This window comes from Cryptomeria japonica, chromosome 1 (assembly GCF_030272615.1).
Source record: "Cryptomeria japonica chromosome 1, Sugi_1.0, whole genome shotgun sequence".
NCBI classification, from domain to species: domain Eukaryota; kingdom Viridiplantae; phylum Streptophyta; class Pinopsida; order Cupressales; family Cupressaceae; genus Cryptomeria; species Cryptomeria japonica.
This window is the reverse complement of record NC_081405.1, coordinates 267,292,481-267,311,191: the sequence shown is the minus strand read 5'-3', so window position 1 is coordinate 267,311,191 and position 18,711 is coordinate 267,292,481. Positions and strand designations below refer to the sequence as shown.

At 33.9% G+C, this 18,711-nt stretch overlaps 1 protein-coding gene across 1 annotated transcript; it reads left to right on the top strand.

Moving 5' to 3' along the window:
• Nucleotides 1-5,758: 5,758 nt before the first annotated feature.
• LOC131075718 (type IV inositol polyphosphate 5-phosphatase 6-like) lies at nt 5,759-17,801 on the top strand (the record flags this gene model as incomplete). The annotated part of the gene is made up of 13 exons (XM_059209602.1): nt 5,759-5,788; nt 5,900-5,969; nt 6,256-6,352; nt 6,513-6,617; nt 7,316-7,463; nt 7,713-7,856; nt 7,951-8,144; nt 8,228-8,272; nt 12,714-12,721; nt 15,664-15,719; nt 15,842-15,990; nt 16,122-16,240; nt 17,773-17,801. Coding segments are annotated over exons 1-13 (1,194 nt in total), but the record flags the coding sequence as incomplete, so codon positions are not given.
• Between the last annotated feature and the right edge of the window lie 910 nt (nt 17,802-18,711).

The following is an 18,711-nucleotide window of genomic DNA, read 5'->3' as shown; positions in this document are numbered from 1 at the left end:
TATAAACATATTATATATACAATATCATATTATACACATATTATATATAAAATATCATATTATACAATAGCGTGTACGTGCTCTTTATAGTAAAGGTAGCGCGTACGCGCTGCTTACACTATAAGTACCCCGTACGCGCTTTTGACTGTTTAGGCTTAGAAATAGGCCTGGATGACAAAGCTACGATTTGGAAGTTTGATTTCCCTCCATTTCTCTCATTTTTGACATGTTTTATTTTATCAACTTGGTTTATCGACTTTGTCATCATCAGGTTTACACTTCATAAAGTGGGTATTTCTAAAATTGCCACCATATTTTCACCCATCTTCTGAGATTTCTAACCATATATTTTCTTTTCAATTTGAACAACAAGAACATATTATTATTGAATTTCTTTTACCAGTGTCTCCATAGTTATCATAGACATAGGTGCACTAATTTTTTGAATAACTTTTGATATACTTATCCAAATTTAAAAAACTTTATATATTATTGTAGTGCACTTGATTCTTTAAAATTAAAAAAAAAATTGTATTTTCAATTTGTTTAGTGCAACTTATGATTCGCACATGAACAGGTACCTAATTTTTCAGGATGTGCTCGATTGGAAAAATCATTAAAAAAAAAATACTCAACAAAAAATTACAAAAAAATACACATCTTCTAGTGCTCACTCTTAACTATCTTTCTACCAAAGGATTTGTCAAAATAATAAATCTAACTATGACTTTTTTGATGCGCATGTCAGACACTATGTTATGTTTTTAAAAAAAAATCAGGGTCATTTTTACGTGCGCGAAGGATTTGACCCACTTAATCTTATCCAATTTTGAAAAAGTTTAGTAGTTTGGAAACTATATTAAGAGTACTACAATATTTGTTCTTTGATTATCTTCATATCTTGAGTGGATGACTTTCAAATTTTGCCTCCAAGTTCAGGTTCACCTGATAAAAAAAAAAAGTGTCCACTTATACCCCCCTTTTTGACCACCATCTTTGTGCACTCACCCACATATCAGAGATTATATAATTGGATAAAATATTTAAAAAAGTATTTTAATCTTACTATTAAAAAAAAAAAAAGACTTGTACAATTTCTTAACAAAAGAGTATCCTATCCTCATCATATCAAAATGAACAAAATAAGTTTGCTCCCTTTTACAAAGGAAAAGGATATCAAGGTGAAAGATAAGATAAGCTTATTATAGATACTACTATTAAACATTTTAATATTATTGATCACACATGATATAAAATACATAAGAAATTACAACAAAAAGTATTTGTTTGGTTCCCTTTGTTTCTACCATAATGAGATCTCGAACAAACTTGAGCATAACTTTAGTAGTGTTAGCTGTCGGAAATTAGCCCCGAATGTACTAGTGCCATGGGCAAACTCGTCTCTCAATAATCATACCATATATAACCCTACCCCATCCAATCAGGAATCCATGGCATCTCCTGTCAAGAATCAAAAGAACTCTTATAAGACTACACAGTATGACCGTCAGATCATCATAATCCTCCTCCAACTATCCCCAAGCAATCTCATATCGACCACTCATGTGAAGATCCTACTCCTCACACTTAAATAGTCGGCATAATCCTGCGATACCTACCCTATGATCATAAACAACCCTCTCATCAAGCATCGAGATATGGAGTATACGCCAAAAATCCTCTAGTGCAATGGATGCCTCACTAGTGGGAAGATGAAAGGAGCACATCTCAGAGTGCCACCACTCAACCAAAGTAGTGATCAAGACCCTATTTGCTGTAACCTCAAGCAAATGAAGAGAGTGATACAAACCAACATGTTGAATCAATGCAACATCCTCGGGAAGTAACTAACCTCGAAGATCAAGTCCACTAGGCCTAGTTTGCCTACAACCAAGCACACCAAGTGTCTCTTACAAAAAAGTGATCAAAATGTCAGATACAATATTCACATGACAAAATATTAGTCATACATATTTAAAAATCATGGCAATCAATGAATGCGATATGTTAATGACAAATGCAAACTTTTGCAATACAATTAAAATGCATGTGAAACATTTGACATTATTGCGACACATTTAACATACATGTGAATTTGCTAGTCTTTTGTGCAACATTTAACATCTATGTGACACAGTTTTACGATTGGGAAACACTTAACATGCATGTGCAACATTTAGAATGAATGCGACATAGTTGATATACGATTGTGAAATAAATAAAAAAGTTGGCTTTGGAAAAAAATTGAAAAAAATGGAAAATAAGGCGAAAACAAGCAATTTTTTTTGGAAACATACCATGCCTTTGGTCCCAAGTGGTCTCTAGTACGATCTAACTCACTCAGACAAGTGTAGTTGCACTCTGTGGCCAACCATCATACTCAAAAGGATGTAAGAAAGCTCTAAAATCGTAAAAGACTCAATGAACTCAAATGAAAGCAAATGAGAAAATAAAGGGGTAAAATTTCTATTTATAGCTCAAAATTAGGGTTTTCCCCTCTTTGACGGTTGTGGTTCCCTTGAACTTTAATGCAATTGTAGGATAGACAAATGAACTTGAATCGCATGAAACTGGAAACTATTACTCAACGACATTGTATCATTAAATTGGTCTCAGTTCCATAATTTTTCGACCACTTTTCTGAGGGGCATATTTACACCCTAAGTGTTCTTGGGGCATACTAGGGCATATTTTTTTCATTTTCTTTGAAACAACATTGTTTTGACATTGTATCAAAGAGAGGCAAATGTAGACACCTAAAAATATCTTATTACTTGTACACTAATTATTCGTCTTTGTTACTTAAATAATTCTTTAATTATTTAATTAATCCAATTAATCTTATTCTTCTGAACTAATTTGATCATCATCCTTCACATTACTAATTATTCAATTTCCAACGCTTTATCAATTAATCATTTAACCCTTTCTCAAATATTAAGTATTTAATTAATTGTGATTTAATTCTTTAATTAAATAATCTTTATTATTTAGTTGATTCCATTTCCAATGGTTAAATAATTTCATTTAAAATATTTTATTAATTCATTCATTCTCCAAATCCCCAAATTTGAATTTCAACTAATTTCAGCTAATTCCAATTCTCCCAAATTTGATTTTCACCAAATTCCAATTTCATCAAATTTCAAGTAAATGTGCATTTCAATTTCATCATTCGAAAATCAAAATTCAAATTCAAATAAAAATGAAAATGAATTTTAATTCAAAATTCCTATAACACATGTTGAAAATCATGACTGATCAATCAAATCAGTTAACTCTTCAATCTCCATTTTTAACTTCCAATCATCTTTTTCTAACAAACCAATCAATCCAGTCATCTCCCTAGTTAACTCAGTTAACTAGCTAATTTACCGACTCAACTATTCAATCGATCCACATAACAGATCATTCAAAGGAGTTAACTGATCAATCATACCAGTTTAACTATCAATCAGCAGATGCGTTCACTTGAGTTCCATTTCTCACCCAATCTTCCCCAAAAATCTATAAAAGTAGCATCAATTCTCCATTTTTCAACAATCACGAACTTTGAATCTTTGTGCCATATGCAGGTAACCAGCATGACATTTGAGAGCTAGCATAAATCAAGGACGAGAAGAACAATGGAAGCGACATGGATAATAGGGAGTTATAATTAGATATATTTGATTAAAATCTCTTATTAGGCTAATACTTTCATTGATTTGTGTTTAGGATTGATTTACTAATTAAAGATTCGTGATTTCCTTTTACCCTAGTTAGCTTAATTTCCATAATGATTTTAGACATGAAAACACTAGGTGTGAGAGGGTAACATGTGATTACAATAAAATTGAAAAGAAAACACCGTTTGAAAGGTAACATGTAATAAAGATTCAAAGTTCCTCTCACACAACCACTCACTTAATACCTCTGCCTTTGTGATTACCGAACGATTCTTCCTTCATTTTGTCGTCACACTCCTTTCTTTGCCTGTGTTCATTATGTTGTCCCTTACTCTACCAATCTACTATGTGGTTTGCAGCCTCTCATACATCTATTCCCCATGCATGACTATTCCTACCTTATGCGCTCTTACCTCTCTATTCTCCCTTCCTGCATGAACACTGTTTTTTTCTACAACCCCACACTCATTTTGTATCCATTCCTTTATTTGCAATTCTAAGGTGGTTTCGATCTTCTAGCTACGGCTCTATTGATCGGCCTACCTTGCCTCTTTCATTATTCTCATCGACCACCACCCTTTTAAGCACCTACTGACGACCTCCTTTTATTCTAACTTTGACCTTTTGTTTTCACCCTTTTGTTTCCCAACGATCATAACTAATTCTTTTAACCCGTTCCATTTTCCTCCAAAATTGCTCATTAATATTTAATCATTCACCTCCTCCTGCCAAAGGCAACTATATCGATTTATCCAACATTTTGCCCATGTGACAATAGGAACTCCAAGCTTCTTACTTAGCAAACCAAATTTGTAAACAAAACATAAAACCAAACAAAATTTACAATAATAATAATAATAATAAAACAAAATGTTGACTAATATTCTACATCACTAAGTTTGATGATGAAATTGCCAAAGACAAGGATAAAACCTTGTTGAAGGAAGAAATGAAGAGAATCTAAAATTTTATTTTACTCTCTCCCCCATCTCTATCAATATAAAGAGTTGCCATTGATAACATCAAAGTGTAAAAAAGGGAGTGGGAATAAACCCCAAAAGTAGAAATGAATTTTTAAAGATTGAGAAATATTTTATTTCCCAAAATTCATTGAACATAATATCCGTGTGCACTTTCAGTGATTGCCACCTAAAACCAAATCAACACGGTTCGAATTGGATGAATGAAAAAGAATCTGTTTTTTTAATGTGATGTGCTGTAAATAATTTGCCTCGGTAAATAATTTGGCGCAAAGACATTCACTAGAATATTCTGGTGGGGGGACATGTGGGTCCCATCTTTTACACTAAATTGTTAAAAAAATAATATATAATGTTTTTCATTTTCTGGATTCTACAAGTTTTTAAAATTATGGTCTCTTTACATTTTGTAATGATCTAAATTAGGTTTTTCATGGCGGATGCTTTTGTAATTTATTATTATTGGAATATTATATTTTTAAGCTTTTTTAATAAATATTAGACAGTAAAAATTATAAGTTTTAAAATATTTATAAAAAATCTAAAATCTTATTTATGTGGACAGAAATTTTTATCACATAATATTTGTTATAAAAATTATAAAATAAAATAATAAACTTTATTAATAATAATAAATCTAATTTAATTTATTAGTATGCTTTTCTTTATTTATATTATATGAATAATTATCTCATAAAGAACTTTGCTACCTGATTAAAATTTACTTTATTAGTTCAAACAAAGAATTTAGGATAATCCATTCTTTAAAAAGTGTTCAGTTTAAGCCCATTTCAAGTCCATTTCCATTTCCATGAAACTGACAGATTGAGTGGAGGTATTTTGCAGGAGGCTTTCTCTGCAATTTTAAGAATTAAAAATATTAATCTAGATTATTTATATTCTATGATCCAAAATCACATGTCTTAACTAACCTAATATGTTATTAAGATTTGAATGTATTAACCTTTTCTGCTTTAAATATTTAATTCTTCTCTCGTCAAATAGCTAAGAGATCTCTTGGTATGAATTATGAAACAAACGCCAGGGTGGTCTATTCTTGAAAACATTGTTGCTTTCTGCATTCTCTTCAACTTGTGTCTGCAAATTAAAATGAAGTTTTCTATTGCCAAGAAGAGCAAGGTATGCTCCATGTTTTCTTCAACCACTCTAATTTTGTTCTTTAGAACTGTATATCTTTATTTACAGTTTAACTAAGTTGGTGTTTCATGTTTATGGTGTTGGTGTTCCAAGTTAGTAGCCAGGAAATGGCTGAACTTAAAGAGCAAAGCAGACGAGTTCTATGCTGATGACATTTTTGAAGGTAAACCATATACTTCTAATATTTTGTGGGGAAGGATTTGTTCTTGAAAATTTGTTTGAGTTTATAGTTATAAATACAGTTATAGTTATAGTTATCGTGTGTTATCTTGATGATGGATCATAGAATATGATCCGAAATCTTGATTCAAAAAAATAAATACTATTAAAATCCAAAAACTTTCAAATATGAATACATTTGATTGTTTGAAGTTGAAGCCTTTTCTTTCAGACCACTTGTACATTACATATTTAACTGTAATTCTCACTGATTGAGTGAAACATGACAGGACGTTTGTTGAGGAAAACTGAATATGGCACACCAGTAAGGGTGGAGCCATATGCATCCCAAGGCACTGGCCTTCAAAATATAAGTTATGATAATTTGTATCATTAGATTGAATTGATTTGATTTTAGCATCTGCTAACTGCTAAGCAATAAGGAATGATGAACTGTTTATCCATTGCCAAAGTGAAAAATTCAAGAAATACATTTGTTTTAAATCATTTAACCAGATTTTAGTGTATAAGAACTTTGTGGTTGCAGCATATTTGTTGGAACATGGAATTTAGGAGGTATAACACCACACAATGAACTCAACTTGGATGATTGGCTGAATGCATCATGTCCAGCAGATATCTATGTTCTGGGGTAAAAACTATATCCCTTCATTGCATCCAAATTAGTTGTATGAACATAACTAGTCAGTTTGGCTTTTCTTTATGGAAAAAAAATAAGTATTCAAACAAAATCATGTAGTTTTTACAGTCTATTAAGATAATAGTAGTTGTTTTTGGATTAATCTGTGTGCAGTTTTTTTTTTATCAACGATTCATTTCATTCTGATAATTGAGTATGATCAATTATCAGAATGAAATGAATAGATAGCAGTACAGACATCTAGTAAACTCAGAATCTGAAGATCCGGATAAAAATCTTAAAGAATATTATTTGGTGCAATTATTTTCCTTGTAAGAGATTTTATATTTCAATTTCCCTGAACCTGCTATACTTAGCTTCATTAGATTTGCCATTACACCAGAATTTAGAGATGTCAATGAGCGTCGTCAAAAGATCAATTCCCAAAATGCAACATTTAATACTCATTGAAGCTAACATTTATCTTGCAGATCCTTCCTTCATATATTCAACTTTGTATTGCGTAATAGCATCTTCATTACCTTCCCTCCTTTCTACCTTGGATTTACTCTAACAAAGAATATCAGAATATCCACCTACATGTTTGCATTTTATTGCTAACAATGTGTCACATCATTAACTGTTCAGTTATACAGTTGTGAGCATCAGCATAATGCGATCAAGCATCTGATTTTCTTTATGTTTAACAGATTTCAGGAAATTGTGCCTTTGAATGCTGGGAACATCTTTGGTGTAGAAGACAGCGGCCCTGCTACAAAATGGTTAGCCCTTATTCGCCAAACATTGAACAGTAGCAGTTTCTCAACTTTTAGCTTGGATGGACCAAAAGAAACATCGGTACTTCTTTACAATTCCGATTCTGATTGTGGATGTTCTGAAACACATCAGAATTCTGTTTCTTACCAGAGTAATTCCTTCCAGATTTTAAACTTTCATTCCAGACAAAATAATGAACTTAAAACTTCGTTAAAACAGAAGCAAAAATTCAACCTTGCTGATTATGCCTCGTTTGGATCAATTTCATCAGAGGAAGAAAGTGACTTCAGTGTGAGATATTCCTTATCAGAAATATCTGATTCAAGTGAGGAGTCAAATTACTGTTTGGTAGCTAGCAAACAGATGGTTGGCATGTTTCTCTGTGTTTGGGTGAGAAGTGATCTGAGACAGCATGTCAGAGATTTAAAAGTCTCTTGTGTTGGCCGAGGGCTAATGGGTTACCTTGGCAAAAAGGTAAGAAAAGCATAATCTATCATTCAACCCTAAATTCAAAAGTAGAAACATTATTGACAATCATTTCCTTAATAAGTATTTTACATTCTTACAGGGCTCCATTTCCATCAGTATGTCATTCCAAGGTACAAGCTTCTGCTTTGTTTGCAGTCATTTGACCTCGGGAGAGAAGGGATGTGATATGATACGCAGGAATTATGATGTCATGGAGATTTTAAAGAGGACCCACTTTCCACAAATGGACAAGATCTTAGGAAAGAAAACTTCGGAAAGCATTTTGGAGCATGAGTAAGCTTTATTTATGTATTCATATACTATGAATTGAAATTGAAATTTATCATCTAATATGGCCTTGTGATTCTATTGGGCAGCCGAGTAATTTGGCTTGGGGATTTGAACTATCGCCTTGCACTTCTGTAAATGTAAACAGACTGTGATGACTTTCAGAACAATCAGAATTCTGAGACAATAAATTTATATTGTTATTGTTTGATATGAAGAAATATAAAACTGATTTTAATATTTATCAGTTTGCCTCTGTAGATATGAAGATCAACTAATTATATGTATTCTCCTTTTACCGCATGTATCGTACTTTTTTTCTTATTCAATAATGGGAGGCGGATATATATCTTATGTCTTCATTGGATCGTGCCTCCACAGGGGATCACGATCCACATAGGGTCGTGACCCCTGTGTGGAGCCACGATCCTTCTACACCGGCGGATTTTCTTTAAACCAAACATCACATTTAGCAATTAATATGTTAGTTTAATACTAACTTAATTAAATCACAAGTAACATACAATCGAATTTCTGGGTGCTAATTATCAGATTACGATTTTGTTTACGACTGAGACTAATTTTAACACTCCCTCTTAGTCTTAGGAGTATAGATCTAAAACTTAATTTAGCTCAACACTAATCTCATGATAATTACATCACCTAGGTGTGAAGAATCATCCTGTGATTCTCACTTTGATATCTAATTTTAAGTATCAGCCTGTGATACTGAGGATATACTCACTTTGATATCCAATTTTAAGTATTAGCCTGTGATACTAAGGATATACTCACTTTGATATCCTTGTTATAGTATGTGCACTGATATTAATCTGCTTACATAATGTCTACTATAACTTATCATATTACTGATATTCAAATTGTCTGAAAACATTTATAAGATTGTCACCTTACAATTTTAAAATACAAGTGTTTATTAACTAAAGAATCGTCATCCTTTAGGAATGAACACAGGGAAAGGTTACATACTTCATATACTCAAATATATGACCAAGAAGTTTACATAATTTTAGACATCAATTACATTTTAACCATACCAAGATACCTCTTGAAGTGATCAATTTTCATTCTTTCTAGGGGTTTGGTGAGAATGTCAGCTGTATGATCTCCTGTATTGACATATTCCAGTTTTATTACCTTTCTCTTTGTCATGTCTCTTACATAGTGATATGGGATCTCAATGTGCTTAGATCTATCATGGAAAACTGGATTCACTGAAAGTTTAATGCAGCTCTGATTGTCACAATGAATGATAGTAGGCTTCAGAGTTTCACCAAACAGTCCTACTATCAATTTTCTCAACAATACGGCTTCCTTAGCTGCCATGGATGCAGCTATTTATTCAGCTTCTGTGGAGCTCTGAGCTACGGATGATTGTTTTCTGCAGATCCAAGATACCATAGCTAATCCTAAGTTGAAACAACATCCTGAAGTGTTCTTCCTGTCTATCACGCTTCCAGCCCAGTCTGAATCAGAGTATCCATGTAGGTTCAATGCAGTGTGTTCATAATGCAGTCCATAGTCCAAGGTACCTTGTAGATATCTCAATATATGCTTTACTGCAACCAAATGTATTTCTTTGGGTTCAACTATGTGTTGGCTGAGTGCATTTACTGCATAACATATATTAGGTCTGGTATTGACTATGTACATTAATGATCCAATAATCTGTCTGTATAATGTTGAATCTGCAAATTTGGAATCTGCTATAGCTTCTTTTAGTTTATGTAGGTTTGTTTCCATAGGAGATGACATAGGCTTCCAATTCATCATTCCAAATCTCTTCAGAATGTCAATGGTATATTTACTTTGATTTAGATAAATACCATCTGGTTTTTGCCATACTTCTAATCTAAGAAAATAATGGAGTAGACCTAAATCCTTCATCTCAAACTCTAAAGCTAGTTCCTATTTGCATTTTGCAATGAGACGACCTTCACCTGTAATTAATAAGTCATCTACATATAGTATAAGTATCAACATTTCACCTTTGATTATTTTGAAATACAGATTTGGATTAGCAATATTTTTAGAGAAACCTATCTCTAATAAGTAACTGTCAATTCTTTCATACCATGCTCTGGGAGCTTGTTTTAATCCATACAGTGCTTTCTCTAACTTGCATACATGTGTTTTAGCATTATTTACCTAAAATCCTTCAGGTTGCTCTAGATATACTTCTTCTTCAATTGTTCCATTCAAAAATGCAGTTTTTACATCCATTTGATGAACTTTCCATCCTTTCGATGCTACTATAGCCAGGATTGTTCTGACAGAAGTGTATCGTGCAACAAGTGCAAATGTTTCTTCATAGTCAATTCCTTCCTTTTGTGAGAAGCCTCAAGCAACAAATCTTTCCTTACGTTTTTCTATACTGCCATCAACAACATGCTTAATTTTAAAAAGCCATTTAGAAGATACAACTGATTTTCCTTTAGGTCTAGGCACAATTTTCTACACATCATTCTTTAAGATAGATTGATATTCCTCTACCATGGCATCCTTCCATACTTGTTTTTTAAGAGCCTCTTCGACACTTGAAGGTTCAACATTTATGAGGTTTGTCATTAGAGTAACATAGCTAGAAAACTTTGAAGGTCTTTTGCTTTCTCTAACTGTTCCTCTAGGTGCTGCAAAGGATTCTACTTCCTGTACTATTTTAGTGGCCCATAGTGGTCTCTTCCTGGGATTCTCTGTTGTAGTGTTCTCAAGTTCCAAGGTGTTATCCTCAGGATGCTCCCTTTGAGTTTCAAAAAGAGAATCTTTTTCCAAATTAATGGAATTAGTTGGGATTTCAGGTGTGATTGAACTCCTTGTTTTGTTAATAGCTATATCTTCCTCAAATATGACATCTCTGCTTAATTCTATTTGTCTTTGACCAGGGATGAATATTCAATAGGCTTTAGATGTTTCGCTATATCCTACAAAAATCCCTTTCTGTCCAGTAGGTTCTAATTTAGTTCTTTTCTCCTTAGGTACATGAATATAAACATGACATCCAAATATTTTGAGATGGCTAATATCAGGTTTAATTCCAGTAAAGACTTCTTCAGGAGTTTTGTCATCAATATGATAGTGAGTTCATCTGTTTTGAATGTATACAATAGTATTAGTGGCTTCTCCCCAAAGTGCAGTTTCTAGGTTTTGATCTAACAACATAGCTCTTGCCGCTTCTACTATTGTTCTATTTTTTCTTTCAGCAACCTTGTTTTGTTGAGGATTGTAAGGTACAGTGAACTCCCTCTTAATCCCAGCATCTTTACAAAACTCTTTAAACACTTTTGATGTGTATTCCCTACCATTGTCAGTCCTAAGAGTTTTGATTTTCCTACTAGAGTGATTTTCTGTAATAGTTTTGAACTCTTTAAATTTCCTAAGAATATCTTCAGATTATTTACTTTTAAGGAAATAAATCCAAGTTTTCCTAGAAAAATCGTCTACAAAGATTACATAGTATAATGTGTTTCCTAGTGATGGTTCAGACATAGGCCCACATAAGTCAGAGTGAACTAGTTCTAGTACCCCTTTAGTTTTTCTAGAACTGCAAGGAAAAGAGCTTTTAGTGTTTTTCCCTAGTGCACATCCTTTACAAACATCTTAATGAATTGGCTTTAGTTTAGGTAGTCCTGTGACTAATTTCTCCATAGAGGGTAGAGCACGAAAATGTAAGTGCCCTAGTCTTCTACGCCAAATTTCTGCTTGATCTATGACTTCATGAAGTAAGGTTTGATTTGGCTCATTACACAATTCATATAAGTGCCCTTGTCTGTAGCCAATCACTTGTGCTCTTTTGAAGGTGGCTATTTTTGGCCATGTCATTACCTTTCCTTCTATGAATGAGGCTCTATATCCGTCATCCTCAAGTGCAGAGATAGAGACTAAGTTCCTTTTGATGCCTGGTATAAATAGTACCCCGGTGAGTTGGATTGAGATTGCAGACTTCAGTCTGATTGTACATGTCCCGACACCCTTTACAGGATGTGCAAAGTCATCCCCTATTGTTACCTCTTCATTTGATCCCTTTTCCATTGAGTCTAGTAATTCTTTGAATCCGGTGACATGTCTTGATGATCCACTGTCTATCACCCAAGTGTTAGACTTGTTTGAAGCTTGACTTGATAGTGCTGAATATAATACAAACTTCTCAGATTCAAGTTCTATGTTCCTCTCTACTTTGGTGAATGATGCCTACTGTTTTACTTTATCAGGACAGTTAAATGACATATGTTCGTACTGATCACATCTATGACATTGGATTTTTGACATGTCTTTCTTATGAAAGCTTTTCCCATGATGAGATTTTCTCTTCTTGAAGTTTCTCTTCTTGCCTTTCTTACGGGAGTCGGTATTCAGAATGTGGAGGTCTTCATCTTTAGTTTTGTGATTTCCCCTTTTTATTTGCCTTGATTCTTCAAGGAGACAGTCATCCCTTAGTCGATCAAATTCTGTGAATTTATCCCTTGCATTTATGCCTTGTTTGAATGATTCCCAGGATTCAGGTAATCCGTCTAGGGTAATCATTGATAGTTCTTGCTTCTCGACATGATAATCAAGTTTTTGCAGTTGATCTCTGAGTGAACCTATCCTCATGAAGTATGAGTTTATTGTTTCACCTTTATTTATACTTATGTGGTTCAACTATCTTTTTAGAGCTAGGGTTTTGCTCGGATTGTTTATTTCATACGTCCTTTCAAGGGTTTTGAACATTTCATTTGCATTGTCATGTTTTAATATAAGTGGTATTATGTGATCCCTTATTGCATCTATCATGATTTTTTACAGCTTTATCATTTCCTTCATTCCATACAGTTTTCTCAGGTTCGTCTACAGGTTCAGGCTTGTCTTCTTTTATGAATTTGATTACTTTGTTCTCTTTTAACACTATCATAATTTTGACTTTCCAAGCCAAAAAAATTGTTGCTCCTTTGAGTGTGTCCTCGAATCTAATTGTGTTCACCATTTTAGAACTCTTCAATTTTGTAAACTTCACTTTCAGTCTATTCGGATCTTTAAGTAGTTAGGCTCTGATACCATGTAAATGTAAACAGACTGTGATGACTTTCAAAACAATCAGAATTCTCAGACAATGAATTTATATTGTTATTGTTTGATATGAAGAAATATAAAACTGATTTTAATATTTATCAATTTACCTCTATAGATATGAAGATCAACTAATTATATGTGTAGTCACATAAATCTGTCCACTTAATTAAATGAATACTTAGTATTTATTTGATTATTTAACCATCAATTAATAATTAATTAAATTAATATTTAATTAATTCATCTTAACCCTCTTCTCCTATTAATTAAATAAATTATTCAATTTATTTGATTTAATTCACTTAACTAAATTCATACCATTAATTAAATAAATAAATCATATTTGTTTAATTAAATCTTCTCTCACATTTAAATAAATTAATATTTATTTAAATCCCCCAAAATCCCACCTCTCACATTTAAATAAATTAATATTTATTGAAATCCCCCAAAATCCCACCTCTCACATTTAAATAAATAAATCATTTATTTAAATCACCTTTATACTCCACCCACTTGTATTTTCCTACAAAAGCAAGTTGCACAACTATTTTAAATAAATCATTTATTTAAATCACCTTTATCCTCCACCCACTTGCATTTTCCTACAAATGCAAGTTGCACAACTATTTTAAATAAATTATTTATTTAAAATCCTATTTATCCTCACCCACTTGAAACCTTTGATGGTTTCCCTTAAAGTCTTCAAACTTGATGGCTTTAAAGTCTTCAAACTTGATGGCTTCCTTCTATAGTCTTCTTAAGACTTTAATGGTTTTCCTTAAAGTCTTCAAGCCTTTAATGGTTCCCCTCAAAGTCTTCAAGTATTTTAATGCTTTATCTTCCTTTTTCTCATTTAAATAAATTAATATTTATTTGAATATTTATCCAAATACAACTTGCACACATTTATTGAAATAAATGAATTTTTATTTTAATAAAATCCTATTTTCCCTCACCCACCAAATCCACTTGCAAAATCTAATCCCCTTCTAGATTCTTCTAACCCCTTCCTAATTGACTTAATCCATCCCCTAATTATTGTCACATTCCTAAGCAAAATGGAGTCACTTCTCAAAGCCTAAAAGTCTTTGATAACCATTAAAGACTTTCAACCTTCAACCACTAAATGTCTCAAAGTCTTGGATAACCTTTGAAGGCTTTCAACCTTCAACCACTAAATGGCTCAAAGTCTTTGATAACCTTTAAAGGCTTTCAACCTTCAACCACTTAATCCTCAAAGTCTCCAATAACCATTAATGGTTACCTCAAACCCTCCCACATGGTTAAAACATTTGTTTTGACTCAACCTCTACCCAACCCAAGGGTCTCATCAAGCCTTTAATGCTTTGACCATGATTATCTCTTAATCATTTGCACAAAGGTTTATCCTTGCATTAACTCCTAATCCAGTGGGTAATCCTAATTTAGGCTTGACCCTTACCTTCTAGATAACCATGAGGTCTCCTCAGGCATTTAATGCCTTCAACCTCTTCTCTCAACCCAATCTTATGTTGACACTCGTCACCATTTCATTGGTGCAAATTGTGCACATGGATCTCCAACTTTCAAGCTTGACCTTTGATTAAACCTTTCAATCCTGGCCATCCATTGCTCCATTTTTCCTATAAATAGAGCCCATTCCTTCATAATCCAGATCCTGAAAACTTGTATGCATTTAGGCTATAGACATTTTTAGAGAGCATTTAGCATAGCATAACTAAAATCTTGTCTTTTTGGTAAAATCAATCATTTTAGCATCAATAGCATAGTATTTAGCTTTTCATTTCATATTTGAAGCTTAATATTAAATCTCAATCCTCCATAAGCATCCATAGTGCAAAAAGCTGCTGAGAGCTACACTCTTTTGGAACTTGGAGAGGAGAGGAACAAGGGAGAAGGAACTAAGAGTATGTTAGGAGGTATTTGGAGATGCCTCATCATGTTTGCTTTGATAGTTAAATATGCTTGCATGCTTGTAGTCTCTCTTTTGGTATGCCTTTTTAGATTAGTTTTCGATTGACTAACACTAATGTTTTGTGTGTTTTTGTGTTATTTGATCATAGACTAATCTTGTGCCATTTAGGAGGGCATCAATATGTATTCTCCCTTTACCGCATGTATCGTACTTTTTTTCTTATTCAATAATGGGAGGCGGATATATATCTTATGTCTTCATTGGATCGTGCCTCCATAGGGGGTCACGATCCTATGTGGAACCGGTCACGATCCTATGTGGAACCACATGGTTCCACATAGGGTCATGACCCCTGTGTGGAGCCACGATCCTTCTACACCGGCAGATTTTCTTTAAACCAAACATCACATTTAGCAATTAATATGTTAGTTTAATACTAAATTAAATCGCAAGTAACATACAATCGAATTTCTGGGTGCTAATTATCAGATTATGATTTTGTTTACGACTGAGACTAATTTTAATAACTTCAACATGCAGATACTAAAATACTTGTGGAAAGAAATGATTGGGAAGCTCTGTTGGAAAAAGACCAGGTGGGTACATGATCTTCATAGCTGAGCTCTACTAGAGTTTGAATGAATCTTCAAAATTAATTTTTCTGTAGAATCCAATCGTGATATTTGTGAACTAATCCAGTTTGCAATGCATATGGCAGCTTCTAATTGAGAAGAAAACAGGGCATATATTCGAAGGATGGAATGAAGGCAATATATATTTCCCTCCTACGTACAAGTATTGCAGAAATTCAGACCACTATGCAGGAGAAAACATTGTATCAAGAACAAAGGGGCGCACACCAGCATGGTAACTTCAATTAATGTACTTTCATGCTTTTGGTCAAGCACAGTATTTAGGGATAGAAGTAAATTTTCTATAAACTTTTCTTTTTTCCTAATGCTTGATGTATTCTTTCTGTACGATCTTTTGATCTGCAGGTGTGATCGTATTCTTTGGTATGGAAAAGGCTTAAGACAGCTCTGTTATGTATGTGGAGAATCAAAGTTCTCTGACCACCGTCCTGTTTATTCAATTTTTATGGCTGAGATAAAATTGCTAGACAAAATATATTAAAAAAATCTTTAGTGAGCTCAGGGACGATATTCCAGAAGGAAGAGATTACGCCCAAACTAAGACCACTGATTAAGTTATCATATACTAATTCTCATATACTTGATATTTGGTGATCAAGTTGTCACCATTTATAATCTTTAGATACATGTTACCTTTATTAAGGACCGGTTAGCCAAAGTATAGCAAGAAGAAATGTGCAAGTCTCTTAGTGTAAGCACTTGTTCTTGATAAAAGAATTATTTTTAATGTTTGGGTTCAGATATCATACCAATTTCAAATTGGTTTCAAAGGACATGACTCTATTCTTCTTTAGATTTTGTAAACCTTGATCTATATGGAATCAGATATATATATATTGTTAGAGTTATTTTTTATTAGCTAATAATTATTTAATTAATTATTAGTCTATTATACTCTATACTTAAGCTAAACTTAGGAATCTTATAACTCTTTAGGGTTTTCACCTTTAGGGTTTCGAGTATCCTTTTATAAGAATTCTCTCTTTGTAATTTCATAACAATTGTAATTATTGAATTGCATTCTTGTTGCACAATCAATATGACTCCTCTTTTCTGGATCTTTGAATTCTGGCCTCCATAGCTTTTTTGTTTCGCTCCTTCGGTACAGATTTGCATGCAGGTGATCCTTGGGAGCTATAGAGTTGATTTTTACTCAACTCCTATCTGGTATCAGAGCTCCAGATCTGCATGCCCCTATTCTCTTCATGAGAGATTTTGGGCCTTGTTCTTCAGATTTGTGTATTCGGGGGTTTGTGCAGTTGTTTTTTTCGATTTTGGGGAGTAGCTGATTTTTTGGTATATTTTGGTGCCAAAAGGACCTCACGGTTGGATTTAGGAGGCCGATTCCATGAATTTTGATATAAAATTCGATATATTTTGGTGAAAGTGTACCCAGAGGCAAAAAGAAAATGGTTTATGGGTCGTACGACCCTCTGTACATACAGATGCATGGCTATATATATATGGTAGTTTAACGGCTTTCCCAGGCCGACGGGGTTAACGTAGACCACCGACGATCACTTAACTGTCGGGGCCGCTTTGGCAGTTATCGCCGATCTCCCATGCGGTTATAGCCCGACGGTTTTTTAAATCGTCGGCTCCCACCGCAGGTGGTCAACACACCGCGCAACCACCCACCACCAGGTTGTCACCAGGTTTGTCGCCCGTCGCCCAACTACCACCCTGCCCTCTGCCTTTGTCGCCCCTGCACCACTCTCACATCGCCCAGGAGCCGCCAACCTGTTTCCGGCCCTCCCTTGTCTTTTCCGGCGATCGAATTTTTTTTGCAGGCACCATTTCTTTTTCTGGTGAGTTTTTCCAGGCAGATTGGTTTTTGGGCGGTGATGGCCATACAACTGTCAAATTTATGCTCACAGTCAAATGATGTCAGCACTGTGTAGGCAGCCTTCAGGCCCCTTTTGGGCCCATCCGAAGCACCTTTAGTCTTTTGGCCATACTTTGGGCACACATAAACATTTTTCAACAAATATTATATCGTCAGAAAGCTCTTTTCGAGCTCTATCCAGATCTGGTGTTTAATTCTTTTTTTTTTTTTGATGGTGTTTTTTGCTATCAAAGCCAAAGGTTCATTTTTGCACTCCGGGAGGCATAACTTGAGCATCCAAACTCCATTTTTTGAAAACTTTATATCGTTGGAAAGCTTATTTTGTGCACTTTCAGTCATAAAATTTTTATTTCTAGATTCTTCTTCAGATACATTTTATTCATTTTTTTGTTTTTCAGCACTCTAGTGAATATCTTGGATGTTTCAAGTACTCAGATCTCTTTCTTTGAGTAGGATGTCTTGTGTTTGGCTATTATTTCTTTCTTTCCAGCTTTATGTCTCTTCTGATCATTGTAGACATTTTTTTTTTGTAAGCATTTTCTGTATGCAAATGCACTGAGATAAAGTGCCACTATGCAATGTATACTTGGGATCTTGCACATCTTGTGTCTTATTGTACATGCACTACATTATAAAGTGCTATGGAGGGGTTGATGTTTGCCTTTGTTTTCCATCTACCTTTGTCACACGAATGTGTGTCAAGTGAGTGTTTCTTCCACGACACTATGTACTTTCTCTGCACCTTCGATGTTCTTGGTTCTTCGTCATGCAGTTCTTGTTGGTCGTTCTTTTCAGTGTACTTGTCCCTCTCCCTTTTCAACATTATGGGAGATTTCTCCCATTGTTCTAATGCTTCTTTGGTTCGATTGATCAGCTCTTTAGGCTTTGGTGTTTTATGCCATCAGTATATTCGAGTTCATTTGTTTGCCTTTGTTTGCCATTTGATTTGAGTAGTGTCATTTGATGCCACTCATGCAGATTATAGTCTTCTCTACCTGGTCATCTTCTATTTGAGTGGAGGTTCTCCAGATCAACAATTACTCTTTGACAGTGTTTGCAGCTTCTTCATGCTTTAGTGGCGTTCTTCAT